Genomic DNA, 27,967 nt, shown 5'->3' on the forward strand with positions numbered 1-27,967 from the left:
TTCCAGTTTCTGAGGCCCAATCAATATTGATCTTGGTATCGATTATCAATTTCTAGAACTATGGCTTCCATTTTCCCATCAGATATAAGGTCCCAGTACCCTCCTCCTGAAGACAGAAAAGGGCATAGTGCTTACATTGAAGATGTGCACTCCATCAAGCCCGATGAGAAGGCGCAGGGAGATTATGCCGGTGCCACGGCAAAGACGGATCCTAGGGAGATTCGTCTAGTTCGAAAGTTGGACATGCGAATCATGCCCATCTTGTGGGCAATGTATTTCATGAATTTTGTGAGCATCGGCCGAGTCCATGCCCCAACGATGTGAAGCCACTAACAAGAATATACTTCAGATCGACCGCAATGCCGTTCCCAATGCTCGCCTAAACGACCTCGAAAAGGACCTTGGTCTCGTCGGTACCCAGTACAACACATGTATTTCGATATTTTTTGTGGGGTAGGTGGAAGTGAGAGATCTTGCATGACGATGGGGTTACTCACAAACCCGACAAAAACAGGTACCTGTTGATGCAAATTCCCTCCAACATGCTCATGTCCTCCAAGAAGGTCCGGCCATCTTTATACATGAGCGTCTGCATGGCCGGCTGGGCAGCTGTCTCGGCTTGTACAGCTTTGACGAAGAACTACGTCGGACTGGTGATGGTCAGGTTCTTTTTAGGCATTGCAGAAGCCCCTTTCTACCCCGGCGCTCTCTTTCTCTTGTCTGTCTTCTACACCCGCAAAGAAATCGCCCTCCGTATTTCTATTTTATACTCGGGTAATATCATCGCAACAGGTGTCGCAGGCTTGATCGCCGCAGCAACCTTCTCGACCCTAGACAAGGTACACGGCCTAGCGGGCTGGCAGTGGCTCTTCATCATCGAAGGCGTGGTCACATTCGGAATCGCCGTACTGGGCCTTCTCATGCTCCCCGATCACCCGCTGACCACGCGATGGCTCACGCCCGAAGAACGCCAACTAGCCCACGATCGCATCGTCAGCGACACCGTCAACAGCGAAGAATCGAAGGGGCCCATGGCCGGCTTGAAGCAAGCCTTCCGGGACCCACGTCTGTTCCTCCTAGCCTTCATGCAGAACATGCACCTGAGCTCCTGCAGCTTCAACAACTTCTTCCCCACCGTCGTAGGAAGCCTCGGCTACAGCAGTACGATAACCCTTGTTCTGACCTTTCCACCGTACCTCGCCACATGTATCGCCAGTGTCGCGATAGGGATCACCTCCGGTCGGTACAACGAGCGCACCTGGCACATCACCGGGTGCATGGGCGCCGCCGTCATCGGGTTCATCATCTCCTGCGTGACGCTGAACACCGCCGCCCGATACATTTCTTGTTTCTTGTTCGCAAGCGGTGCGTATGCGGCTAACTCTGTCATTCTGGGTTGGGTGTCAGCGACCTTGGGACAGACGCCGGAAAAGAAGGCTGCGTCCCTCTCTTTCGTCAATGTTGTTGCCAATGCGTCCTATATCTATACGGCGTATCTCTATCCCAAAAGTGATGGGCCGCGTTATCTGACTGCCATGGCGTCCAATGCGGCCTTTGGGGTGGCTGTCATAATTAGTGCATGGGCTTTGAGGTTCTGGCTGCAGAACACGAATAGGAAGATTAGACAGGGTATTCTTCCAGGTGCGGATGAAGGTTTGTTGTATGCTTACTGAGGTTAATATATGGGGTGTGGAAGGCCTCTTGATATATTTCTCGTGTTGAGTTTGATCCAATGACACTATGCACTGTCACGAAATTCAGAATAGTTCAAGCATAGTGACCGAGGCCAAGTCGCATATTACTGTAATTCGGACCACGAAGGGGTGAGCATATCTCTCCTTCATTAGTCACCTTACTGTTTACCAACAGGCTAGCAATGTCATGTGGATCAAAAGAGCTCAATACTATTTGGTTCGAGATAGTTATAGCTGGAAGATATATGAAAGATATTCAAAACCATTGCCCCAGAGTAGCAACGAAGTGTGTATCAGGGATGAATGAAAGGCAGAGTCAAGCAATACAAAGTTAATGGTGTTTGCAGAGAGCCTGAGCGCAGTGCTAGTCCAAACGACAAGCGCGAGCACATGACTGGCATCTGTTATGATGACAATAACAAGGGAACCAGGGTGCATTTCGCGACGCAATAGGCCTCTGTACGGCTACTAGTACTCGGCACCCGAGAGCGCAGTGCGAAGAAGAGAATTGACCTTCTCTGGAACCACGATGACTTTCAAGTATAGAGAGGTGGGCAAACGTGACGCAGACCAATATCATGTGATCCATCACCACGTCCAACCGATTTCCACAGTTGCCCCTCAGATGCGTGGAATAGAGCAAACTGACGTCTTCAACAGCGAAGAAACGGATTCTTCAAGCCTCTCATCTATTAGTATTCTTGCTGTTGTTGGTCTTCTGAGAATCCTGGATAGAAAAGCGAGCATCCACCATACCAGCTATCTGCCTCGAAGCTCTAAGCATTGTGTGCATGTTAGAAATGAGTTCCATACGCACCAAGCAAGATAAGAGAAAGTTGTTTGAAAATGCGACGATGCTAGTAAGTACATTGGCCCTATATTTGCATAAACAAAGCACTAACTGAAGAAGATATCAGATAATGAAAACGTCCAGCTTGCATCTGACGAGGTAACGGGAGAAAACGATTTCAAATATGAACGATCACCAAACGTTTGCGCGGTTGTAGTCGATGAGGGCAGTGGATTTGGATACGCCCAGATTACTGGTGGTGGCAAGGATCCAACAATCATCTATATCGGTCGCGGGACTACTGGATATAAATGGGCAGAAATCTCGGTCGGTCAGTCGTGTATGCTTTACGGATGCCCTACTGTCCTATACGTTCGCCCTCGGTCCTAGATCTATCGCGATAGTATCCTTTCGCTCGTCTTATCTATAGCGAACCTTATAAGATCTTGGCACATCTCCGAAGATATTTCGATCGCTGGCATCTCGTCTATACTGTCTGGTATTCGGGTGGCCAACCGTGGTAACTCTGAATATTGACTAAGGAAGTCGATAAGATCGGTATGCTGTAACCGTGCGTGATAGGCTGGCGGGTCTTCATATAATCAGTTTAGTTTAGTTGCCAAGAGGGAGGATGCAAATCTTTTATTCACATACTTAAAGGGAGATGTAGCACATATAATGCTATTAAACAGCTACACGAAAGTGCATGGTTGGCAAGGTACTCCGTTGCTTTTCACCCTAGATTATCAATTTTAGACTTATTCTGTCAACAGAATTGACACAGGAACACCTGTCTTAGTCAAGTGCACTCATCACTCCCGGATCACAAATGAGAGAGATGTTCTGAAAAGGTTTCAATCGCGAACAACTGGCCTTCGTCGTGTGATTGACGAGATAGAAGAACCAGCCAACCCACCGGCGATCGTACTCCAACACCTGGACGATGATCTCTATAACGCCTTAGCTGCTAAGAAACTGTCGACTACCTAAATTAGATATTAGTGATGATCTTAGTACTACATTAATAAAATAAAATACACAGTATACTATACCATCTAATTACTACTGACTGGAAGTAGATCCACAAGATTATCTTTGTTCCTGTTTTCGGCTATGTTGTAATAAACTAGTGGGTCAAAAGTCTGATTACACCCGAAAAAATCAGAAAAACGCAACGAATTCAAACTCGATTTTCTCAACCAATTCAAAAGATATCTATCTACAAAGTAGTTCTATAGAATCCCCATATTAATACTTTGTATACCAGCCACGTGCCTGATGTACAGCCTGAAGTCTGCGAGGCATAGATAGAATTAGGCGATCTATGACCTCTTGTGGGATAGCCCACCAGGCCTCCCTAATATGCCTTTTAAATAGGGTCCAGTCGATTTCTGACCTTCCCCCTAGAAAAAGCATAGGATAGAGCTCTAGAAGCTTGCGTTTTAATAGGGCCCAGATATACTTGATAGGATTTAAATCAGGCGAATGGGGCGGCCATTCTAGAACCCAGATCCCGTGGGATTCAAACCATGCCTGCGCCTCGTAGAAAACATGAATTTTTGCATTATCTTACTGGAATATAATTCCAGGCTCGTAAATTGGTAGAAGGCCTTTTTCTAGGCAGACAAGGTAGGATTTCGTTGAATAACCGCCTCGTTGTGATAATTCATCCCGTTCCATAACCACTAAATCTGATCGACCACCTAGCCATATAGAACCCCATACCATCTGGGATATATCTTTTCCATGGTTTATTAGGTTCACTAGATCGCGTCTATAGGCCTCGTTTGAGAAACGAAAGACATATTGAGTAGAAGAATTGGACTTTCGCTGCACGGAACATTCGTCGAAAAACCAGATATCCTTCAGTTAGGATAATTCAACCACGCACGCGCGAATCTAAGCCTTTTTTTAGCTACTTCAGGTGTTAAAGTAATTCGCTTCTTACTTTTCCACTTTTTTAAATAAAAAGTCTTTAAAACACGCTTAACTGTGGAGGGAGAGACCCCAGAACCACTACCTACGCAGAGAGCTCTATAGCTCAGTCTAGGCATCCGGCGCGCTAAAAGATATATATAGCGCTTAGTAGAATGACTGAGCTTTATAGGCCTTCCCTTTCTAGGGAGCGATTTCAAGGTGTGGTTGCGCAGGAAGCGTTTTTTAATTAAATAAATTGTATTTCGACTGACACCAAATTGCTTAGCTAATTGAGTTGGCGATACCTGGTTATCTAGACCAGATAATATAGCCGCACGGGTTTCAGTAAAAAGCTCAGAATTAGGCCTTCGATTTCCACTAATTTCGGTTCCAAAAGACCTCATTTTGATGAAATGGTAGGTGGTTGAAAAAGTTGCGATTTTTTGACGCGTCGCGGAAACGCGTTAGTGTAATCAGACTTTTGACCCACCTTGTATATATCTATGTTACGCCCAGGGCTTTATTGTCAAGTCCTAAATCAGTTAGTAGATTATACTTAGACTGTACCAATCTAAAACTCGAGTCGCAACTGTTGTTAATACTGAGTTATAACTAGTTAGTATAGAACAGAAGTTATTACTAGACTCCTGTTAAAATAGGACTACTCGGTACTAGTATTACAGTTGGCACCGGGTCGGGTTCGGGTTCTAGATCTAGAGCCCGCCCCAGAGCCGGGTTGGGCGGGTACGGGGCGGTCCAGCAGGGAACCCGGTCAACTCTACAAGCAACTTGGTGACCAAAAGTATACGACTCATCAGTCTCGGGAGCAGGCAGGATAAATGTGAAGAACGGAGTTTCAGTTGTGGTTCGAAATTTGAGCATCGATGGCGATCAAGGCAGTTGCGTCTCAAAATAGATATACGCTGTTTGGTACCAGTGGCAGTCCACCCTTGTATTGCGGACAAGGATGTAGGTGTTGGCTGCGGTGTCTTAATGGAGTAAATTGCTTGAGTTAAAGAGTAATAGCAAGTGGGATACATGACAAATATACGCGGAAGATAGAACTGCGTAACTATATAGTCTGCAAACTGTTCAAGAGCATTCATAACATGGCTTCGCGCACCAGGCTCTCGAGAAGTGATATCCTCGAAGTACGAGAAGGCCAACGTAATATTTGACGTAAGATTAGTGAAAGCTTCATGAAGATATGTAAAAGAAAGGATACGAATTTCGTAGGCATATAGCCCCTTTCCGTTGCTCGGTCGAGTCCATAGTACGTGATGAATGTGTCAAAGAGTCTCTTCGCGGAATCAGATTGCTGTGGAGTTAGCGAGAACGGCTCTGAGAATTCTCATACTCCCTCAAGCGATGATGGATGCCTGTGCGACGACATTGTCGCTTGCAGGGACGCTGGGAGGTTCACGGTTGATATTGATGGGGCACGTGATATCACAGAACTTGATTCTATGTCGGACGAATGAACTAAAGTCGTGCAGCGTTGTCCATGTCAGGTGACAGTCGTGCGCCTTTGTTGTATCCTACTGATTGTCTCAAACCTTCCTTATAGCATCCCCAACAATGTTGTTGCGCCTCTGGAGATGTCTTCCACGCGGTGCGGACACCTACCGAAAAGGGACTCCCTAGCCGCCACGAAGAACGATGTTTCGGGATCAAACGAAGAGCATCAAACTGCCTTGCCCGGCAAAACAGCAGACCGGGTTTTCTACGAGCCCCATTTGAATGAAATTCTGAGCGGAGGCTCCACGTCCTTGATAGCAAGATTGAAGCCAGGTGTCGTCCTTAAATACCCTAGATATTCGTGGTGGCATGCGGAAGCAGCGGATCGCCATCCCTTTGTCAAGGACATTAAGCAAAGTTTCGAGGTTGAAAAGCGAATTTTGGATATACTAGGTGCACACCCTAGAATAATACGGTACGTCAGTTGAAGCTCCAGTGCTTCACGTTGTTAATTTACATTCCACTGTAGCTATATTGGTGTCTTAGAGGAACCTCGGGGATTGCTATTCGGAGAAGCCAGTGATGGTGATTTGCAGACTTATATCGACCAGTATCATGATAATATCGATGAGTGTCTCCGATTGAAGTGGTGCATCCAGGCGGCGGAAGCTGTCCACTATATTCATCAAAAGGGTGTCATTCATTCCGATCTACGGCCAGACAATTTCCTCTTACACTCTGACTCCAATTACAGGCTCGACCTTTTGCTCTGTGATTTTGGTGGATCCACATGTGGTGACATCGATGGTGGGCATCTTCCCGACTCGGGCTTTTTCAACCCATGCTGGCCATGGGTCTCAACGGAGGCTGTGGATATTTTCAGTCTCGGGTCGATCTTTTACACCATAATGACCGGCCATTGGCCCTACAGGTCTCCTGGGCCATTCAAATCCCTAGAGGAGAAAATTGACTACGGAGAAATGGTAGATGGGCTCTTTGCATCTAGGACGTATCCTCCAGTTGATGGTCTACTTGGTGGTGCTGTGATACAAGGGTGTTGGACCGAACGCTATAGTGATGCAGGGGCGCTTATTCAAGATCAAGCTTGTCTTTCGGCGAGATAGAAGCTCTTTGATATGGGCATAACTTGGCCTAAAATTGAATCCATGCAGCAACCTTGCCGTTCTTTCTGCTAGTCCTACACACTCATTATATGCAGCTCTCAGCCCACAAAACCATCTGTTCCAAATCCTATCTAAAGTTGGCTCCGATATCAAGGGTTTCTACAATCATGGCGTCCACATTTTCCTTTCACCCGGCTGGAAGCCAAGGAGCTCTCCTCGCGACCGGGGCAAGCGGTGGTGCCGATGTTGTCGCAAGGTTCAAACTTGGTGTCTTCCTTGATTGCGTCACCGCACTGGTAAACTTTTATAGAGACGTAAACGGTACACATTCTGAAGTGATCTTCAGTTCGTTGATCAACTGAGGGTTTATAGTCGAGATGTGCCTGAAAGATAGAATTGTTCAAGGCTGTTCTCTTTCGTGGAGCAAGTAGGGTGTTTAGAATTGATGAGTTGGCTTGAAAACATGTTGTGGGACTTCGGTACGTTGTGGTATTTAAAGGCAAAGAAACAGTATATAACCCTGGCATTTATTAGCCACACAAAGAGGCGAAACTGCAGAAAGCATTCACATATGCGAATGATATGGGCGCTTTAACTAGGTGAAATCTTGAAACGTCTTAGATAATGACCTTTTTATATGTTGTTGCAGAGGGACAAAAGCTGATATCCCGTGCAGAGTCTACTAGCCTGGAGTTAATAAAGAACCAGAATTTGAGAGAAGCCCGTTCGTCTTTGTCAGAAACATACGGATTTCTTCAGTTCCCGAGCAGGATGGAAAGGAGTACGGAAATGGGCCAATGTATCACTCATTCATGCTCCCAAAAAGGGCAGGCACAACAAACAGATACTCATGGCCATGTAGAAGGTGTCCATAAAGTCGTCGAGGGAGAATATCTTGCCCTGTAGCCTGTGTGGCTGGCGTGATCTGTAGCGCATGCATCTCTTTTAATGTGAACTCAGTCAACCCCATGGAGGACTAGCAAGATGATCCTTTTAGTACAGAAAGATCACATGCTTTTAGTATACTCTTATGAGCTGCTCTGACAAATTCGCCGTTGTAGATTTCACAGTAAATAAACGTCGCATAAGGCTTAAAGAAACTATCTACAAGTCAAAACTTCATGAGCCCTTAATATCGGCCATCAACCCATCATATAAATCAACCCCAGAGACATCTGCTACAGAGTAACTTTTTAGTGTCTACATCACTACTGATACCCTCAGCTAAACAAATTCAACCAGGCCCCGACTTCCAGAGAACAAGTTGTAACGGACTTAAGTAGTAACTGAATTATAATCTAGTAACCTTTGTACTGCTTAATATGTACTGACCGTCTTCTCCAAGGCATTCAGTCTATATAATGTCTGATATAACAGCCTAATTTTGATATCTACATATCACCAGTAGGCTGATTGATGTGAAGCAGTGGTAGCTTCTTGTTCCTACATTATTCTGGCTGTGTTGGAAGGCTTCGTGTCTATAACTATGGTGTTGTTCACTTACAAGGCAGCCGTCAGAGGAATAAATAGTTAATCCAAATTAGATTACATAGTTAACTCTTATCTTAGCCCAAATGGGTCCGAATGAAAAAAGAAATATCGATACCGGGATTTCTCATCTAGTTCTGTAATGACGTTTAGACTGGCTCTAAACATGAAATATAATGGTCACAAATCGTGAGAAATGGAGAAAAACAAAAGCAAGACAGAAAGAAAGGTATGTGGTTGTAGAGATAGTCTCGGCAAAGATATTACTCTGCGCATGAATGGTTCCGGGAAGATTAGGAGAAATCTGCCATTTCCCGCGGTAAACTTCATGCCCCCCTTCCATGCAGATTTAGTCGCCAATATTATGCGCGTACATCTCACACTAGAAGCGAAGATGGACAACTCCAGTACGATGCAATCCCTGTGAAATTATGCTTGTTGTTAATTAGAATACCACATGCTAATACACAACTAGGGCACAGAATCTACGCATTCTATATTGCAACGAGCGAAGGTTTCGGGAAGTGTTGGTTCGTGGTGGGATGCCGTTTGTGAGATAGGGAGAAACTACACTTTAGAAGGTGTGCATGTCAGTCAGCACTTAGCCTTCCAGGAATTATGGCTCCGAGAAGATCAAATCCACGCTCTCGGAGATGCCTTTCCGACCGCATGGTAGGCCCTCATGTGCGTCAGGCTCTGGATCTATAGCTTACCCATAATACACAGGAGGAAAATACTGCCCCCATTTTTAAAGGACGTGAGCCCTCAACACAATAAGAGAGAGGATCTGTTGCGGGCAGTTCTCGGCGATTTGTTGACCTCACCAACAATGCCAGAGCTGCAGGCGAGACCGTTCTTATCTCAGGTCACGATTTTGGTAATCTTCTCGACGAGTTGACCAGCGATGGTACCAATGTGGATGGTGACGACACTGGGATCCTGGACCTGTTTGTTAATTGGGTGGAAGGGTCTCCGTCAAGACACCAACACCAGTGGAGATGTTACTAGCCCTGGACCCGAAGATCTTGCTATCCTTGATGATAGCGACAAGGATGAGGGCCTGGAGGGCCAGCGATGGCGTTACCATCTTCTACCTGACCCAATGGGATTGATAGGGCTATGTCAGGAACACCTGAGACACTTGATTTGGCTCCCGATAGTCCAGTTAAACTTCTCGGACAGAAGCCGGCGTTCTGTGTACACATTGCGTTTTGCTCCGTAAATATGGTTTCTCTCGTGCCGACAGGATGAGGGCGAAGGCATGTACCCAGGGCCTACGGGTCTTTATAGCCCAAACTAGCAAGTTTAACGGTCTGCAAGCTTTTATTTCTAGAAAGATTGCATAGAATGGCGGACATTACTGAATCGGTTCCTATTCCTCCGATGTTCTCATTTACTTAACCTGTTGCATATTAGCGAGCTGGGGTTCTCACACCAAGCTCCACATAGTCTTCTCAATTCAGCGGACGGCGGCTACTAGGCTATCCGAGCAACGAGTGGTAGGCGCACTGTGCCCCGGAAGCCCTAATTCCTGCATGCTAGACAGGGTACATTTAATTAATATGGACTTAGCGTGGAAGAAGTCCCATATCTGTGACCCTAGCAAGGATTGATATGCACCGGAAAAACTAGAATATAACAGCCATCGACTCTCTCGCTGGTAGCGCTCTCGAATAATTCTAGAAATACCATGGAATCATTGACTGTGTTGATTTTGTCGTTGTAGTTAGATCAAGTCAAACAAAGTTTGACGCTCGGTCCAGGGCTATCGGGTTCGACTCCCGACCCGTCGCCGGCAGGAACACCGGCAAGGTGAACCCTAAAATCTTAGTTAGTACAGAGTAGACTCACCGGCTCTGGAAGAGGGAGAAATACCGTCCATGACCACGGGTCGGGTTCGGATAGGACGAAAACTCGCCCCACCGTCTCCCCGCAAACACGACAGCCCCCATATCGCGGGGTTTGGGGCTTCACGGTACACGAATTAGAGAGGATACTTGACCAATTCCTAATCCCCCCAACGAGATTCGAAATGACGTGCCTCCACCCCCATATTGTTCCCCAGATCCTGGGTATAAGAAGGCTTAGCGTTCAGCTTGGCCTGGAAAAATGAGACTTAGCCATTTCTCCACTCACACTTTCAATATGGATCGTCTATCTGAACGAAGTACGCCTCATGACACCATTGGTGACATGCAGGATTATCCCCCGAAGACGGAAGAAGTATGGGAGGAGGTGACCCATGATGCCGTCTTTGGAGAAATCTCAGAGGAGGGTCCTAATTATCGTAATGTATGTCTTTGCAAGGCTCACATGTGCGTAAAGAATTGGCAAAACTGACCATTGTCCAGGTGGGCTTCTTCGGAACTGTGATTCTCATGATGAAAACCCAGATTGGTTTGGGCGTTTTGTCTATACCGACAGCTTTTGATACCCTGGGCATGGTTCCCGGTGTGATTGTTTTATGTGCCGTTGCTGCGATCACGACATGGTCTGCCTATGTTGTTGGCACGTTCAAGCTTCGCCATCGGGAGATATATGGAATCGATGATGCAGGAGCTTTAATACTTGGTCCGATCGGGCGTGTCATTCTTGCAACTGCATTTTGTCTCTGTAGGTTCCTCAATCAAGGATCAATGGAAGTGACATACTGACTTGTATCATAGATTACATATTCAATGCCGCCTCTGGTATCCTCGGGATCTCGATCGGGTTCAATGCAGTCTCAACGCATGCCCTCTGCACAGCTATCTTTGTGGTTATTGCGGCTATTCCAGGCTTTCTGTTTAGTAGTATTCGCACGCTGGGCAAGATTACCTGGCTCGCGTGGATCGGATTGCCGTGCATTCTTACTGCAAGTACGTACTTGTAAATCCGTTACCAGACAACGTCCCATCGGCTCATATATATCTAACACGGCCTAGTTCTCATTGTTACTGTTGCCGTTGGTATCCAAGATCACCCTGCAGCTGCACCACCAGGTGTCTGGGTTTCCGACTTCAAAGTCGTGAACACTCCAGGCTTTACCAAAGGCATTACCGCCGTATCTGCCATCGTTTTTGCATTCTCCGGCACACCGGGATTTTTCTCCATCGTCTCTGAAATGCGTGAACCTCGCCAATTTACGAAAGCTGTGATGGCATGCCAGGCCGGTGTAACCCTTATCTATATGATCATCGGTGTCGTTGTCTACTACTACTGTGGATCTTATGTCTCATCACCAGCCCTCGGCTCTGCTGGTGGAACCGTGAAGAAAATCTCCTACGGATTCGCCTTGCCCGGGTTAATTGTTACATTAACAATTGTGTCTCATGTAAGGCTTCATTAACCCATCCTGCTGGACTAAGCTAACACCTGGTACTTCGTAAAGATCCCTGCAAAATACATCTTCCTTCACCTCCTCCGGGGCTCAAAACACCTGACCCGCAACACGCCGACGCACTGGATCTGCTGGCTTAGCTGTACCTTTGGTATTGCCGTCATTGCATATATCATTGCCAGCGTGATTCCTGTCTTCGACTCACTAGTCTCCCTTATCGGTGCGCTACTGGGCCCACTCATGTGTTTCCAGACAATGGGTGGCATGTGGCTCTATGATAACTGGGGAAATACAGCCAGGACCAAGAAGTGGTATGGGATGGTCTGTTTCAGTATTTTCGTGATCGTTTCCGGAACCTTTCTTATGGTTGCCGGAACGTACGGGTCGGTGGTGGGGATTATTGATACGTACAACTCCAGTGGAGGTTCGGCTGCTTTTTCCTGTGCGGATAACTCGAACTCTGTGTGAAATTTATGGTTACGCGTTGTATGAATATAAAACCTATATAGATCGATAGAAGGAAATAGAGACCAAAGCAGGGGCTGTATCACGTTTCGCAGGAACAGGATACATTAGGGAGAACATGGACATTCGATAACGTATAAACCAGTGCTCCAGATAGTATTATATCGGACCAATACCATCTACTTAGAAAATAATACAAAATACTAATGGTAGACCGACGTATAAGGTTAGGAGTGGACCGAATCTCGGGAAGTCGGGTCAACCTCCACGGTTGAAGTGGATAGTGTGGGGTATGGATGGAATGGCCTTCGGCTTTATTGCGCCTTTTCCCCATTCCCCAGAATTTATTCCTCCATACTACCCCCCGGAGCAGTATCTCATGCACTATGGCCGCCGATAGTAAACCCGAGTCGCGCAAGGTCAGGCGCACTGCAAACGCGTAAGGAGCAATCCCATGCCGTTGAATTATAGCCTGAAGCTGACACTAGGGCGCCACAGTTGTGGTTCTTGTCGGCAGAGCAAAATTAAATGCTCGGGAACGGATCCGTGCAATAATTGCCAACGTCGCAAGGTGCGATGCGTCTTTACCGAACCACCCAACAAGGTCGTCGTGACCGAGAGGTACGTCGATGTTCCATTCAATGCGAGTCATCCTGCTAATTCATATGCCAGTTATCTGGAGCAGTTACGGCGGGAGGCGTATGAGAAGTCTCATTCTCAGGGTATGAAGCGGTCGTCGGAGACTGCGTTTACACCGGATGTGGAAGCCGAAGGTATAAGATCACGAAACAACGATACAACGATCCTTTGCTGAACGCCACTGATTCGATCCAGAGGCCGTAGAGTCCGAAGCGCCGGTTATACACTCACCACTAAGGATTGATCATGCGCGCAGCATCTGGACCAGCCCGTTCACATTGCCCTCGAAAACGATCAAAAATACCCACCGGAATAAGCGCAGTTGGAGTACGTACACCACCACAAGGATGTTCATATGGCACCAAGTCCCCATATCACCGGGGAAGATGAATGAACATGCAGAATATGGGATAGACTGGGCTTCTAAACCAATAAATGAATGAGCGCTAACGGTGTCATATAGTCTGGCTGGCTCCTTCATCTATGTGGTCATTCACAGCGCGACTGACGCTGATGATGACTGAGAAACTCAACCAGGAATCGCACAGCGCCCCAAATCTCATCGATCGAGACATCTATCTCTTACATTGGCGCCCCGCAGCACCGGACGACCAACCTGATATCCATGGACTGCCGTCTTTGGACCATGCTCTCTACTTGCTGAACACAGTGATGTTCTACATGGGGCAAAACTATTTCCTGTTCGAAGAAAAGACCTTTCTGGGACATCTCCACGAGTTCTACTACGGAGATGCGGCTCAAAAGGCCATGGAATGTAAGCTATGGTTTGTCCAATTCCTCTTGGTGTTGGCATTCGGAAGTGCCTTTGTTGTACAGCCTACCAAAAACACTAGGGAGCCCCCGGGAGCAAAATACTTCTTACGGGCAATGTCCCTCATGCCGGAGCATTCAACCCTGTGGAAGGACAGCGTGCTCGCTATTGAGGTGCTGGGACTCGCAGGACTGTACTTGTATTCCGTTGATCATCGAGAGTCCGCTCATGTATACGTAAGTCGGACACCATGTGAGATCTCTACTGGTGGATCTGCTGACAGGTGCAGCTGGGCCAAGCCATACGAATCGCACAATTAGAGGGGATGCATACCCAGCTGCCTGAGGAGGAGCTCGGAGTCGACACAGTGACCCGCTGCCATAATCTGTGGTGGACTCTCTACCTGATGGACCGACATTTCTCGTCATCTCTGGGGCTGCCGATGATTACCCAAGATAGCGATATCACGACCTTGATCGATTCACCAACGGCCTCTTCGCGCAATGCAACTCTGAGTCTTCGGGTTCGACTGTCTCAAATGCTCTCATTCATTCTTTCCTGTAAGCCGCGTTCCCGACCGATAACTTCTCTCCAGCTTCACTGACCGTTACATAACAGCAATCTACAAGACCGAGGAAACTCAACTCGGGATATTCCTCGAGCAGACGAGGTCGATTCTCCATACCATGGCTGGGCTTGCCCAGGAAATTGAAAGTGCGGTGTCAATTGAGCTCCAGAAACCCCTTCACCGGGTGCCCAGAGAGACACGCCTGATAATGTTAATATATCACCAGGTACGCATTTATGGCTCTTTGTGCAATTGCCTTTGATTGCTAACTTCGTTCATTATCTAGTGTGTTATTGTTGCTACGCGCCCGCTCCTGCTCTCCGTTCTCAAAGAGCGGTTGGAGAAGTTAGGTCATGGCGAAGAAGACTGGCAGAGCTTGCTGGTTGCTACTGAAGCACTGATCGCGACCGGGATCAAGTCAGCTGCAAAGACGCTGCAATTACTGACTGATGAAAATGATCTTCTAGGTAAGGAGATGCTCTTGTTATAAGACTATGCTCCCGTTGCTAAAGCCTCAATAGAGGCATTCCTGCCATTTGACCTGGAATACACATATGGAGCCGCAATTCATCTGATGATGGCACATACCCTTTTCCCTGGGGCTGTGGAAGACTGTTCCCTCAACCAGGCGTACGCCATTCTTGACGGGATGATCTACAAGGGGAACCAGGTGGCGGCCGCGCGGAAGGCTGAATTGACGCATCTCGAGTACCTGTTCCAAGAACTGGCCACGCGGATTGAGCGATGTGGTCTTCAAACCCTCACTCTACCGAGTCTACCACAGGATGACCATGCACTTGAAAATTCCTCGCAACAGCGGGACAGTCAACTGCTCCCAATACCTGAGCCAAATCTACCGATTGATGGGGACCAGGAGCTCTTACCCTCCGATCTCCCACCGACGGCCAGTAATATGGAATGCCTGGATAGTCTGGGAATTTCATCCTACGAGTTCTTTTCCATTGTCGCGCAGATTGGCCATCATGACTCGTATAGCCTTCTTGATCCTAGAGAGGCCTAGAAAGGGTGCGACTATTAAACTCCGAATCCACCAAGAGTCCCTGTAGTCGTCTGCGCTATCCGACGGTAGCAGTATCACGCAGTGCCTTGTCCCGAGTGGTGCATCCTCTTGCATGCAACGTGCTTCTCTGGGGGTACTACAGATTCTATTCCCCCTCTGAGGATGTCTCAATACTCAGGATTCCTATTTCCATACATATTAGTCACTGGTGAATGGACTGAGAGTCAATGGAGAGCTAACCACACGCTGTCCCCGGAACAGGAGCATTTTGATCGCCGACCCAGAATTAGCATCGGGAGTTGCATCCGCCAATCTCTTTGCCCTAAGTCAATTAGCTTCATCCACACCCCCAAAGGCTCGGCTTCTGCGGATTGGTGGGTCAGGAGACCCGAGCAGATGCCGACGATGAAGGGGTCAGAGCTGGAACTGAACGTCGCCGGTGCACCCACTGCTACATTTTGTAGAGGGTGTCGTAGGGAAACCTCTGTGAACGAGCTGTATCATTATGTTGGAGGTTCCAGAAATATGTGACCACATAGCAGCGAACTGTGAAGAGCAGCTGTACCGTATACCCCAATATAAATATATTTAGAAAACCAGTGATATATGGAGCATCTCAAGGTATTCTTTTCCCTGTTTCATAATAAATTCATATAATAACACAATCATCGCGAACAGCTAGAAGGTGTATTTGAATCAAACATAGTTTAATTAAGGCAGCAAACTTGGTGAAACGCATCATATGTGAACAAAATCTATCGCAATCTAAATCTATGCATGAAATCCCAAACCAAACCCTCTACACAACATCAAACTCAACAGTTCCCCAACCCTCAAAAGTACACTTCCAATGCCCCGCCTCCTCCATCGGTACAGCCTGCAAGCAGCTCCCTGGAAGAATAACCTGCCCCGGCTGAAACTCAATATCATAAGCAGCCAAACGGTTGACCAACCACGCTACCGCCGAGATAGGATTCCCCAGCACATTCGCCGTATTCCCATCCATGACCTCCTTATCATTAAACCTTAACGTACCCCTCGTATCCCTCAAAGTAAGTTCAGTAAGCTTCTTCGGCGTTCCACCCAGAATAACAGCCCCCGTGGACCCATTATCGGCTAGCGTATCAGCCAGCCCAATCTCCCAGTTCTGCACCCGGGAGTCAATGATCTCAATAGCGGGGATAGCGTAGTCAATAGCATTCATGACATCGGCGACCGTGATATTGGGGCCCTTGAGTGGTCCGCGCAGTACGAATGCCGGCTCCAGCTCCACGTACGGCTTGATGTAGTCCTTGCGCCGGATGGTGGTGCTCTCGTAGACAAAGGTGCTGGCAAGAAGGAAGCCGTAATCAGGGTGGTCGAGCCCGAATGCATCTTGCATTACTTTGGCAATGTTGCCCAGCTTGTAGCCCACCAGACGGTCGCCGTTCTGCACCGCGTGCTCGGTGCTGATCTGTTGGATCTTGAACCCGTCTTCGGCGTCCAGCGTCGGCCATGTCTTGCTCGGGGGCTGGATTGGGGTTTGGTTTGCCCGCGCTGTGCGCAGGGCTAGGGAGACCGCTTGGAGTTCGTTTTCTTGGGCTGGCATTTTTGTCTTGGTTTGGTAGTATCAATAGAGGCAGGGATTAGTTGCTTTTGGCGTGGCTGTGAAATCGCCTTCCAATGGACACAGATAAGTGAAATAGACTAATGTATCAATATGCACTGGACACATACGCACGCGCAAATAAGTATATATACTATTCTGTATGGGATGTATGTATAAAGCGAAGCGAGCGAGTCATGTCGTTTCGGATCGGCCTCGGGTCGAGATCGGATCTAGGCGACTGCCGACCCTATCTCGGGTTCTGAACCCGATGAAACAACCCACACTTCGGCGCGCATGGGAATCCTTTGCGTCAACTTATACGGTCAAGTGATGCATCTCGACTTGCCCTGCATCCCATCCGTGGGGTCCAGGGTGTCGGGGAACTTTTTACTCTTTGGGGTTAAGTCGCGTACGGTGAGTGGCATGGCTTCAGTTCCATGCAGGGTCTTCAGGAGGACAAGGGGTCTTGTACATCTATCTGAACAGAGTGAGTGTTTTATTTTGCATTTATGGATTTGTGTTCTATCCAATGTACGAAGTTGTAAGTAACGATGTACTTCTACCAGTAGAGGCACCAAGGGTGGAGGTCCTGATACAAATAAGTTTATACAAAGACTCTTAGCCATTTCCACAGGGCTTGGCGAAGGCCCAAAGAAGAAAAGATGCAACAAATAAACATCTGCTGGCGGACACAAACTGTGTACAGAATATTAGAGGTTGCAAGTCTGGGGGTTCAGTACGACTCCCACCATAGGCCATAGAGGTAGCTACAGAAGAAGAAACTCGACGCAATACGGATCAGCAGCCGGCTTGGTTTAGATAAAGCGAAAAACCATTCCATCTCATCGGATAGGATGAGGAACTAGGGAAAATAAGCTCGGACAGCTCAAAAGTGTGGTAATGCGCGAAAATGGTTATATATCTTCAATCACTAAATTTTTACCAAATATCTAAGGACTGCAATACACTAACGAAAAAGAAAATTCACAGAAGGACCATGCCGCTAACATACAACTTGCTAAAACAGAGTCAACAAATCTAAACTTCACAAGTCATCATATACATCTCAGCAATCTTGACATTTACTCGACTTCGATGATCTCCTCCAGCATCGACTCTAGGAAGGCCTTCTGTTCCTTCAAGAACTGCCGGATATCAGCAATATCGAATGGCCGCTTGGCCACGACGCGGCGGCGCTCCTCCTTCTGCTTGAGGCGGAGACGCTCCTCCAATAGCTCCAGGCGGTACTCCGTGTATTGAGTGTAGAGCTCGGAGAGGTTACTGATACCACGCACACCGACCAAAACTGTCTCATCGCGGACCAGGGGATTCTTGGGCCGGAAGCAAGTGACCATGCTAATCCGCTCACGACCACCCAGTGCCTTCAATGCCTGATGCTCGATATACCGGCCCTGCAGAACGACCGCAGTACCCTTCAAACGCAGTTAATACGTGATTAAGGATAGACGGGATAGATTGCTAGCACTTACCATTGCGGGGCCCCGGACCTTCATAATCTCACCTGAAGGCGTGCGCAAGGCCGTTTCACCACCAACCATGCCAGTGCAGTCAGAGAGCATGGTCACACAGACAAAGGGGAAGCTGTCATAATGCCAGGCAACGGCGGGCAGCTCCTCGTTAGACGAGACCTGTTGTTCCGGTACAACCTGAGTGGGGTTGCTGTTGACCGAGATGTTAATATTGGCGATCTCAAAGTCAACGGAAGGGATGAGCTCGATGCCGGCCACCTCAGAGATGCGGCGGAGAACTTCAGGGTTGTTCCATGCGTCGTAGGTGAAAGGCGCGCGGCTGGGAAAGTTAGTACACGCCGCTAGTATCTCTAGGAATAGGTAGAACATACGCTGGACCCATGCCGCGGACCATGTGCTTGTTAAAGGTTGAAGAGTATTGGCACTCAGCCAAGACCTCGTCGCTGAAGATCTCTGCCCTCATCTGCCTGATGGCCTCCTCATTGAAGAGAGAGAAAGGCTCCGAGCCGGCGTGAGTGGAAATACCCTGCCCTTCCAGGCCAATCTCCTCCATAGTGTAGATGCGCTTCGGGGGTTGGAAGTTGAGGTGCTTGTTTGGGTCGAAGGTGTCTTTCTGGGAGATACGAGCCCCGTCAATGAGGGACTGAGGAAGCGTGCTAGCAGGCCGTGTGGCCTTCTTGGTGGCCGGCCCGATGACGACGGGAGGCTCTGGGGCGAGGAGTGCTGCAGGTGCCATTGTGTTGTGAACGGAAGTGAAGTTGAGTTGCTTTTGATGCAAGTGGTTATATTATTGAATGATGCTGTTTTGCTGAACTCATTATGCTGGATAGTCGCACCCTTATATGCAAGTCTTCTGGCATCGGAGGACTTTGTTCACGCCACCAGGTTCGAATCGAAAAAGTCACGAGCGACTCGGCTCGGAGATCGGATCAGGTATTCAGATTATCCTAAACTGGTACAATTTTCCACGACGAAGCTTGGTAGTTGCTAACGACCCGAGGGCCAAGCTTTCTAGAAACTCGGATGCGCAGGTAACCCTAGCCCTGCGGAGATCAGCTAGCTTCCTTGTTAATGGCCCCTGACTTCAAGCATCGGGTTCTGCTTCCGAGTAACCAAGCAGCGACAGCCAACCGCCCGTCTCCAAAGGACAAATATGGAGTGCTTGCTAATAGTATCAGCTCGGCTCGAGATTTTTATAGCTCCTTCGGCTCGGGTTCAGTATATATGCCCCACCCCCCAGGGGGCCTGTCATGTTAGAGCCAACTGAAGTATGATTCCCGTGTGTACTCGAAACTATAGACCTCTTCCGAATTTGAGGTAAGTAGCACCATGGCCCGCATTGAATGCAATACTTCCCCGTGGGGCCTCAAGACATGTCTGCATACTGGTCACGGTGGGGCTTGCCGAACCCTGCGTCCGATTCTTGTGCAGACAAAGGTTAAACCCGAGTCTTAGTAAGAACTGAATTGATTGCTTAGTTACGGAGAAGGCCTCGCCTAACCTTCGAGAGATAACAGACCCCGTGTATTCATCCCCAATACTCGACCCTACCTAGAGGTGAAGCAGCCCACTTCGCATTCAAGAGACCCACTATGCCAGCCGAAGGTCGAGCTAGGCTTGGGTCGGATATCGTTGAGGAATAGCTTGCCACCGGAGCTGGGCATCTGGATCTTTGGCTGAATAATGTGAGGTGGGACGCTGTACTAGAACACACCATCATCGACTTACACAAGCCACAAGTGCAAGCGGCAAGCTCTACCATTCGGTGCAATTACGGCCCAGCCTTCTTTCAAACCGCATCTACATGGTTATACCACACTATTAACCGTAACAAGAACTCCCTTTAACTTCAATGGGGGTGCAGTCACAGTTGCACGACCTAGGTCTTTACATAGGGAAGAGTTGATAGAATTGCCTTCGATGATTGACCCCGATATTCATCGCACATCAATGGCTGGCGATGAGACGTGAAACTCGGCCCATGATATTGTGTAACTCCGTGTCATCGGCTACTATTCCTCCCTCTATATTAGCCAGTGCCTGGTCCTCGCAGTAGTTTCGGCAGTCAGCCTGTTCACGCAGTGCTCTTTCAAGCGTCATCATAATCGATGTATATCTAGCACAAAACTCAGAAGACTCTACATCATACCACAGGATTTGTCTTATTCTAGCAGCGGTCCCATAGCCACCAATGGCCTTCCTCCTCACCTGGCTACCTGCCAGCCCTGTTATAATAGGACCACGTGCTTATGGACTTTCTATCTGCCTTTGATGTGGTCTAAATCCCAGTCTTTTCACCCGCTGCTTGTCCTTGCGAAGGGTCACGTAGTGTTCGCGAATTATGTATGTTAGAGTTGAGTGACCGGGCTAGTTGAAGTACACTTAGAACTACAGCGCCAGGGTGGACCTCCATACAGGACCCAAGAATGTAGCTCAGGATACTTTCCACGGGAGACAAGATCCTTGGATATCGAACAAAGTCCGAGCATCACATAGCTGACCTGGTCCCCGCTTCTCAACTGCGGGAGCAGCAGTCTTGTCTTCAGGCATAGGCCAGAACGGAACCTTTCCTGGTCAGGTTCCGCCTGAGGGGTATCGATCCCGTTGTTCCCGATGCATTCTTCGTGTGTGTCTCATCCTGCGTCGGGAGTCTTTGCCGAAGCCGAAAAATGCGAGAGGCGCCAATGATAGAATTGGTCACCAACGACGAATGTTAGGTATACATGTTGGCTTCGGAGACAGGTATATATATACGATATCTTGTTCAGGAGTTGATATCTGCATCGACTTGGTCTACTCTCAATTTATAGAGCACTTGCCGTTTATTCATTTCCATGAATATATTTCCAACTTCACATCTGTCAAGTCACCGATTAGCATCGCTCCTGTTCTGGCGGACAGATACCGAGAATCTTTCGAATAATCCCTATTGCCTCCCCTCCATTAGTATCCACCTAGGATACTTCATTGGACGTCAATCCAGCCGCGCAAAAGCCTACGACAATTCAATTGGCCGCGTTTCGTTTTCGGATCTAACACAATGCACCCTACCATGTCTCTCCAAGGCGCTGCTCGGGCTTCTCGTATCCGAGCTATTGGCCAGAACTTTGTCACTCGTATGGACTCCCAGTGACATAACAATAGCGTACGCTAATTGAAAGTTCTGCTCAGGCTCGCTTGGCCACCCCTCTCGGCTTTCCTCGATGTCACCCGCAGGCAGCTCTTATGACTCTTTCGCCGCCTACCGCTCTAGGGCCTATCAACATGGTCCCCTTCACCATGCATCCCTTATGCGGGGATCCCTGAATTCGAGCTCTGTGACTTCGGAGGAGTTCATCAACTCAAGCAGAGAATACCTTGACCATAGGAATCTCTCCTCGCAGACTCACCACCTCCCATGGACAGAAGCCGAAATCGACGCCATCGAGTCTGGTGGCGCTAGCCTCCTGCGTTAATTTGTTTTCGTTTTGCATAGGCAGCCGGGCTCATGTTTAGCCACAGATAATTACCTAGGTGTGCTCTGGGCGTTTCGGATCTCTGATTATCCATTCAATGGGGATTTTAAATGAAGCTTCACTCTTCAAGACCCACTACACTACACAACAGCGTCAACATGACGGCCGTGGGGTCCAGGTGGTTACTGTTTTCATTCCTTTCTTTTTATTTTTGGGGGTTTGACGTATTCGTCATTTATCTTCACAGCCAGGCGTTGGTGATTCACAGTTCTCTCTCTCAGCATTCTTATTCTTGTTGAGAAGGCATCATGCAAATATATATTCTAAGAAACAGGCAAACAATATATAAAAATCATAAATAACAATGGCTAGTCATAAATCCAAATCATGACAACTATCTTTGTTATTTAGTGGAAACATACACTGGGAACCGCAAATTTAGTGCACAAATTCAGAGTGAACAGTTCGTCCATCCCGCTATACGTACACGGATTGCGCAACAACCATATATCAGAAAGCTAAGCATAGTGAAGGGAGCGCAAGAAAGCGATGGAGAGTAGGCAAATAATATATAAAGAGATTGTATAAACATACTCAGCTCTCATTGCGGGGTCAGTGATTTTTTGAAACGCAATGTGCAAGGCACACCTCATCCATCCTGAATCGCGCAATTGAAGTCTTGAACTAGGCACAGGCCTACCACAAAATAAAGTGAGTAAAAATAGAAGAGCACAGCAATATCAACATTTCTAGTCGGGCATGCCCGGTCTTATTCTCATCTCCTCCGCCTTCCTTTACTGTCTCTTCTGGATGAATAAGAATTCCTTTTGGTAAATTACTTGCGGCTTCATTCTGTCACTGTAGCATAGGGAATCCTATCAGGTGGTTAATTTACTCCACACATGCAATGCTACCACTTTTCATTGTATCGAAAAGACATTATGTCATGGGAATGGACGTCATCTTCACTATCTATTCATAAGTTGGAGAAACTACAGAGACAAGGCCATCACCCCACACACAATTCACAATGGTGCTGGTTCACACTATAAATATTGACCTTCAGTTTCTATACCCATGTATGTCCTCATACAACTTTAACCCGTCAACATCCGCATATGCAAAACCCAGTCCTATCCTTGTCCCAAGTCTCAACGTCTCAAACAAACATATATCCAATATGAAGCTCTTCTATTTCCTTACCTTTCTCTTCTCCTACACTCTTCTGGTTTCTAGTCTCCCAGTTGATAGCGTCGAGGACCTCCGGACCGCAGGCGAGAAAGATGATACGATGACTCCAGGACATGCCAACCAAGACGCCGCACCTTCTGCACATCTTAACAACGGATTCGATTACTATTATTGCCGTCCATAAGGCTGTCGTGTCAAGTAGTGGTACCAAGCGCTCCCCATTTGTGGGACAGTTGCGAGGTTAGAGCGCTGAAGCTATTACGATGCGGTGGAATTCTGACGGTTGATAGTGGTAATTCGAATGGTTTCGAGAAACATGGAGGGGGTTTAGACATGCTACCAGTATGATTCGCGGGTTAACTAACCTACGCTGTGGTTCTCCATGGCTGTTATGAACCGGGGTTCCTTGACTCTCGCAAAGGATATTTCGCTTCAGCTGCCGTATCGCTGTGCATTTTCTTTAATAATCTTAGCCATGCCTTTGCCAGGTGGTCTTCATACATTCTTATGATCGTTCAGGATATGTAGTGTGCTAGTTTTCGGCAACAACTACACATGTACTTGTCGTTGCATTCGGATAAAGTGCAGTCCTTAATAAGCACCTAGTTTACTTTATTGAATTCGATCAAACACGTTGGAAACTACCTAAAAAAAGATAGTTATCCTATGCAGGTCGCGTATAGTGAGCTAGCAAGACAAGAGGTGATCTATCACACTCCAACCTCTATCAGATATATATAACCGGTGCGCTATAGTACCACGGGCTGCGACTATTGCCAGTAACGTAAGGTAATATCACACTCACTGTTGTTGCAAGGCGCTAAGGGGCGTACTTGTTGTCATGTAGTCGACTGGGTATCAATGGTAGAATAGCTACGATCCAATCCATGGGCGAAAACGAAATCATGGTTCTTGCCGACATGGACAAGATTTACTCTTAGACACTGTCTAATATTGCCCCAAGCTTTGAAGGCTCCGACAGGATGTCCTCTCCACCTCCAGGCGAATATAAGGCGTCGTGATAATTTCATGACTCGCAACCATGTTATAGCCGGGAATCTGTGCAGAGGGTATATTCCAATTCGGGATTCACCCAGTTATGTCGGCGATATGATATGCATCACTGCCCAACTTTTATCAAGCCTTGTTATATCCACGTTGTCAATCACCTAAGGGGAGTCATGGAAATAAGGACAAGTGGACTTGACATGGTCTGTATGCCTGGCAGGCTGCATATGATACCTTGTATGGCCATCTCGGAATCCTGAGGCCAAGTGGCAGCCTAGACACTAGTTCACGTCTGCAGTAGAACACCTAGAGAGGTGGATGAAGTTGTGGCCAATTCCAGTGGTTGCCCTGCTTTGTCGATCATTGCGACATGTTATGGCCCCGCCTCAAACCGGATTTCTTGATGCAGTTGTATACAACCCTGTTTCTCTAAAGGCACTCTTTACTAGGTATCACGATCCATATATTCGAAAAACACCATAGTTACTGATTACACACCTGCAAGCCTCGCACTTTTGGTAGATCACATTTAATCCTGATGATGAGGGTGTGTTTCGCCAGCCCGCCAGGTCGTCATTGACATCCCACTTTCGGACCGATATGTACGGCTGCATGCAGCTGCAACTAGTCATTCGGGCCACTGCATCAATGCCTAATACATACCACTTTCTATTGGATCCTGGTCCTTCATGATGCCCTACTTGGGCAAATCCTCTTGCAATAGAATATGACGTTGCCGAGATTCCAGGGCTACACAACATAATGATATGCTATATAAGTTGTTAACGCAGATGGGAGCGGAGCCAGAGCAGTCTAGGCGTGCGGCAAGGCCTCCTCCATATACCTCTCTACGAAGCCACACCTGAAAGTCCCTTCAGCTGAGAAGCGACAAATCCGAAATGTCATCCAACAAACGAGCCCTCCTAATCGCCAGTACATATGGCGGGCTGAATGGAACCCTAAATGACGTCAAGACCATGGAGGGTCTTCTTACACGACGAGATTTTGAAATCATCCCCTGCTACAACGAAAGTGCAACTCGCGCCGGTATCCTAGAGGCCTGGGCTAAGTTGATCGAGGTCACCTCTCCCGGCGACGCCGTGGTGATCTACTACTCAGGCCACGGGGCCCTAGTGCACGACGAGAACCGAAAGGAGAAGAATAAATCATGGCAGTTCCAGTTCCTTGTCCCAGTCGACTACGACGAATCGACTGAGGGAGACTTCCGGGGAATCCTCGATGTGGAAATATCGTACTTGCTTCGCGATACGACGGACAAAACACGGAACGTGACTATTGTTATCGACTGCTGTCACTCTGGGCGGATGTTCCGGGGTCCGGACGAGGAGCCTGTCAAGCAAAAGAGTTTGTCAAAAGTCCAATTCCATGATTTGAATTTGTACTTGAAGAAGCTTCGGGAAAAAGGGTATTTCCATGGTGAGGTGTTTCAGCTGGGAAACCCGTATGCGGTTCGGATCGCTGCCGCGGCCACAGCGGAAAGTGCTTGCGAGCATATCAATGCGCGCGGGCAATGGTCTGGGGCCTTGACTGATGCTTTAGCTAAGGCTATGGGGGAGACGAATGGCATTGATGTGTCGTGGAGGACTACGCTGGTCAGGGTCTGTCAGCTGGTTAATACCCGGCATCAGTGGCAGCATCCCCAGGTCGAGGGACCAGACACCCGAGCACACTTTTCTCTGCAGCATGTCAAGTCCGGTGCGCTGTATGTTAAGATTGAGAACGGTAAGGCCATGATCGATGCAGGGAGCGTGGTTGGTGTGCGAAAGGGGAATGTTTACACTGTGGTTCCCTTTAATCCGGATGAGGCAGAAGAAGGAGAACCGGTCGTGGAAGCCACCGTTACCGCTGTGGCTGCATTCAAATCGAAAGCTGCGCTAACACATCTGCCATCATGGAGGAGTATACACCGCGAGGGCGCCTTGGCCTTCTTGAAACATGATGTGGTTGACAAGTTACCGGTGTCTCTTCCTCCAGACCTGGATGGTCTCCAAGCGGGCGTGGAAGAATCCAGATACCTCAAACCTTCCAGTCCGGATGATAAGCAGAAACCCTTAGCCGAGCTTCGCCATGAAGAGGGCTCTATTGTGCTAGTCGACAATGAAGGCATCCGAATCAGGACACGCTTGATTGACAGCACCGAAGAGGTGACCTCTCAAGCATTCAGTGACATTATTGCTGATGCAGAGCGACTGGCCCGGGCAAAACGTGTTCGAGAATTACGCTGCGAGAGAAGGCAGGATCTCCTGGTACATAATTTACAGGTCACAGTTGGCACCGTGGAGGACGGCGAACCGAAGGTAAATTTCCAAATGGCCGGCAGCGATCGGATCAGTGAAGGAGAGTCCGTCTATATTCGTCTCGAAAATGCTGGTAGTACTACCCTCTATGTTTCCGTGCTGAACATCAATGTTGTTGGCACTGTTTCATCATTGACTGGAGCATGGCCCTTGGGCATTGAGCTCCCAGCTGAGCTTGATATAACACTTGGAAGTAACTCCTTTGATGAGCTAGTGGGCTCGGAAATATCTTGGCCAAACGGAGTTGCAACCGACCTTCCTATAGAAGAGCGGTTTGTGATTCTTGTCTCTAACCGCCCAGTCAGTCTGAACTATTTGGTGGAATCGGTAAATCTCGACGTAGACATTCTGCGCGATGCCGCCGAGTTTGTCAAGACCGCAGCTCATCTCTACGATGTTGTTCACATCCCATTCAAGCTTTACGCGAAGGATGTATATTTGGACGATACTCCTTCCCTAGACCATGACTCTTCCAGCGAAACCGTGTTTTGGGATGCTCTGGACGAGCCCGCAGACCAGTGTATCCTAGCTGCTAATCTGCCCGAGCCAGAGACCGTAGTGGAATGGGCAGATGCTCTAAGCTATCCTCTGGACTCCGTACCCAAGGTAGGCCACGTCAAGGACCATCCATGCGCCACTGCTGATCCACAAAACAGGGCATCTTCGGGGCCATCATCCGAACCAGCAAAAGTATCCCGCCATGCATTCGAGTAATAAACCAACATACCGAAGAGATCACCGTGGTGGTATCCAAATACCGACCGAACCGCCTGTTATCAGAGGTGGGGATAAATGCCTCCCCGACAGGTGCTGGCGTAAACTTCAGCACAACGGTACAGTTGACCCAAACCAGCTCGTTCATTTCCACTAAGACTAACAGTACGATGGTAGACTTTCAACGGGCCGGCAACTAAGAAGACTCTTGCGTCTCAGGCAGATGAATGTGGGTGCTGTGTTGCTACCTTTCCTCTCTGGTCTCGGAGCGAAGGTTTCGGTGTGATCAGTATTTTCAAGGGCCCTGAGAAGATCTTATATATTGAAAACGACCGGGTACCCGCTGGAGCGACAGCGTACTTTGCAAACAAGCCTAACCTGCGGCTTGAGAAGTATGCTTCGGGGCAATGGGTATGAAATTACAAGTTCGCTCGTACATTTCCCTTATTGTCAGGAGGTTAACCGCCTTGCTGCTCCAACTTCGGGCAACCAGTAAAGTGGCTAATGGGTAGGTTAACTTAGTGATTGTTGGCCGTGGTAGGAGCCAGATAAACAAATTTTGTTGTGGGTAGCTCATGGTGTATTTTTGATTTGTGCGGGCATGAAATGCTGAAAAATCACTCAAGGCCATGAATGAGCAAAGATGATACCTAAACCTCACCGCCACGAAGTACCTAGATATTGGGCAGGTCGAAGTGCTCCTCCAGAAGACATCGTCATGATACGGTTGGCGATTCACGGTCCCCAGATAAGCTGGGGGTGAATATTTCGGAGATCAATCATTGCATCCCGAACAAGCTTGCAGATGACGGTTTTTTAGGGTGGCGTAAGAGAGGGTAGCAATTTCTGCAGGTCATCGCCGTGGATGTATTCCATAATAATAAATGTCCGATTAGTCCCCGGCTCAATAAACGCTGCGTAGACCTTGGGCACTGGCACTTGACTGTT

General features: G+C 48.0%; 10 protein-coding genes across 10 annotated transcripts; 7 read left to right on the forward strand and 3 right to left on the reverse strand.

Moving 5' to 3' along the window:
* The first annotated feature begins 24 nt into the window (after positions 1–24).
* On the forward strand, positions 25–1,694 carry BDV37DRAFT_297417 (major facilitator superfamily domain-containing protein). Its single transcript, XM_032090323.1, has 3 exons — positions 25–288; positions 350–453; positions 515–1,694. The coding sequence occupies exons 1-3, from the start codon at positions 61–63 to the stop codon at positions 1,671–1,673; spliced, it is 1,491 nt and encodes a 496-aa protein (XP_031945090.1). The 5' UTR covers positions 25–60; the 3' UTR covers positions 1,674–1,694.
* A 28-nt stretch (positions 1,695–1,722) lies between these two features.
* Positions 1,723–2,177, reverse strand: BDV37DRAFT_240066 (uncharacterized protein). The gene has a single exon (XM_032081033.1). The coding sequence runs from the start codon at positions 2,130–2,132 to the stop codon at positions 1,923–1,925; it is 210 nt and encodes a 69-aa protein (XP_031945091.1). The 5' UTR covers positions 2,133–2,177; the 3' UTR covers positions 1,723–1,922.
* A 156-nt stretch (positions 2,178–2,333) lies between these two features.
* Positions 2,334–3,155, forward strand: BDV37DRAFT_240067 (uncharacterized protein). Its single transcript, XM_032081034.1, has 2 exons — positions 2,334–2,554; positions 2,605–3,155. The coding sequence occupies exons 1-2, from the start codon at positions 2,486–2,488 to the stop codon at positions 2,872–2,874; spliced, it is 339 nt and encodes a 112-aa protein (XP_031945092.1). The 5' UTR covers positions 2,334–2,485; the 3' UTR covers positions 2,875–3,155.
* Positions 3,156–5,999: 2,844 nt separating this feature from the next.
* Positions 6,000–6,983, forward strand: BDV37DRAFT_279559 (protein kinase family protein; the record flags this gene model as incomplete). The annotated part of the gene is made up of 2 exons (XM_032086359.1): positions 6,000–6,334; positions 6,389–6,983. 2 exons carry the CDS (start codon positions 6,000–6,002, stop codon positions 6,981–6,983), a joined length of 930 nt encoding a protein of 309 aa, XP_031945093.1.
* A 3,633-nt stretch (positions 6,984–10,616) lies between these two features.
* Positions 10,617–12,258, forward strand: BDV37DRAFT_297422 (transmembrane amino acid transporter protein-domain-containing protein; the record flags this gene model as incomplete). Its single annotated transcript, XM_032090324.1, has 5 exons — positions 10,617–10,763; positions 10,823–11,084; positions 11,138–11,329; positions 11,396–11,784; positions 11,842–12,258. The coding sequence occupies 5 exons, from the start codon at positions 10,617–10,619 to the stop codon at positions 12,256–12,258; spliced, it is 1,407 nt and encodes a 468-aa protein (XP_031945094.1).
* A 721-nt stretch (positions 12,259–12,979) lies between these two features.
* BDV37DRAFT_297423 (fungal specific transcription factor domain-containing protein) lies at positions 12,980–15,255 on the forward strand (the record flags this gene model as incomplete). The annotated part of the gene is made up of 7 exons (XM_032090325.1): positions 12,980–13,028; positions 13,090–13,221; positions 13,358–13,902; positions 13,956–14,226; positions 14,285–14,460; positions 14,521–14,701; positions 14,756–15,255. The coding sequence occupies 7 exons, from the start codon at positions 12,980–12,982 to the stop codon at positions 15,253–15,255; spliced, it is 1,854 nt and encodes a 617-aa protein (XP_031945095.1).
* Positions 15,256–16,054: 799 nt separating this feature from the next.
* Positions 16,055–16,843, reverse strand: BDV37DRAFT_268922 (2-keto-4-pentenoate hydratase; the record flags this gene model as incomplete). The annotated part of the gene is made up of 1 exon (XM_032084263.1): positions 16,055–16,843. One exon carries the CDS (start codon positions 16,841–16,843, stop codon positions 16,055–16,057), a length of 789 nt encoding a protein of 262 aa, XP_031945096.1.
* Positions 16,844–17,925: 1,082 nt separating this feature from the next.
* On the reverse strand, positions 17,926–19,096 carry BDV37DRAFT_297425 (uncharacterized protein; the record flags this gene model as incomplete). The annotated part of the gene is made up of 3 exons (XM_032090326.1): positions 18,705–19,096; positions 18,334–18,652; positions 17,926–18,276 (listed from the first exon to the last, which is right to left on the reverse strand). The coding sequence occupies exons 1-3, from the start codon at positions 19,067–19,069 to the stop codon at positions 17,926–17,928; spliced, it is 1,035 nt and encodes a 344-aa protein (XP_031945097.1). The 5' UTR covers positions 19,070–19,096.
* A 2,289-nt stretch (positions 19,097–21,385) lies between these two features.
* On the forward strand, positions 21,386–21,788 carry BDV37DRAFT_279564 (ribosomal protein S36 family protein; the record flags this gene model as incomplete). The annotated part of the gene is made up of 2 exons (XM_032086360.1): positions 21,386–21,449; positions 21,505–21,788. The coding sequence occupies 2 exons, from the start codon at positions 21,386–21,388 to the stop codon at positions 21,786–21,788; spliced, it is 348 nt and encodes a 115-aa protein (XP_031945098.1).
* A 3,098-nt stretch (positions 21,789–24,886) lies between these two features.
* On the forward strand, positions 24,887–27,436 carry BDV37DRAFT_297427 (caspase domain-containing protein; the record flags this gene model as incomplete). Its single annotated transcript, XM_032090327.1, has 3 exons — positions 24,887–26,911; positions 26,962–27,138; positions 27,197–27,436. 3 exons carry the CDS (start codon positions 24,887–24,889, stop codon positions 27,434–27,436), a joined length of 2,442 nt encoding a protein of 813 aa, XP_031945099.1.
* Positions 27,437–27,967: the final 531 nt, after the last annotated feature.

The sequence above is a fragment of the Aspergillus pseudonomiae genome (assembly GCF_009193645.1).
Source record: "Aspergillus pseudonomiae strain CBS 119388 unplaced genomic scaffold BDV37scaffold_9, whole genome shotgun sequence".
In the NCBI taxonomy this organism is placed as follows: domain Eukaryota; kingdom Fungi; phylum Ascomycota; class Eurotiomycetes; order Eurotiales; family Aspergillaceae; genus Aspergillus; species Aspergillus pseudonomiae.

What these genes read in the sequence shown, in the direction of transcription:
- BDV37DRAFT_297417 (XM_032090323.1), top strand. Translation starts at nt 61, where the DNA reads ATGGCTTCCATTTTCCCATCAGATATAAGGTCCCAGTACCCTCCTCCT. An exon ending in CAATGTATTTCATGAATTTT is followed by an intron (nt 289 to 349) that starts GTGAGCATCGGC and finishes AATATACTTCAG; the next exon opens with ATCGACCGCAATGCCGTTCC. An exon ending in ATTTCGATATTTTTTGTGGG is followed by an intron (nt 454 to 514) that starts GTAGGTGGAAGT and finishes CGACAAAAACAG; the next exon opens with GTACCTGTTGATGCAAATTC.
- BDV37DRAFT_240066 (XM_032081033.1), bottom strand. Translation starts at nt 2,132, where the DNA reads ATGCACCCTGGTTCCCTTGTTATTGTCATCATAACAGATGCCAGTCAT.
- BDV37DRAFT_240067 (XM_032081034.1), top strand. Translation starts at nt 2,486, where the DNA reads ATGTTAGAAATGAGTTCCATACGCACCAAGCAAGATAAGAGAAAGTTG. An exon ending in TTGAAAATGCGACGATGCTA is followed by an intron (nt 2,555 to 2,604) that starts GTAAGTACATTG and finishes TAACTGAAGAAG; the next exon opens with ATATCAGATAATGAAAACGT.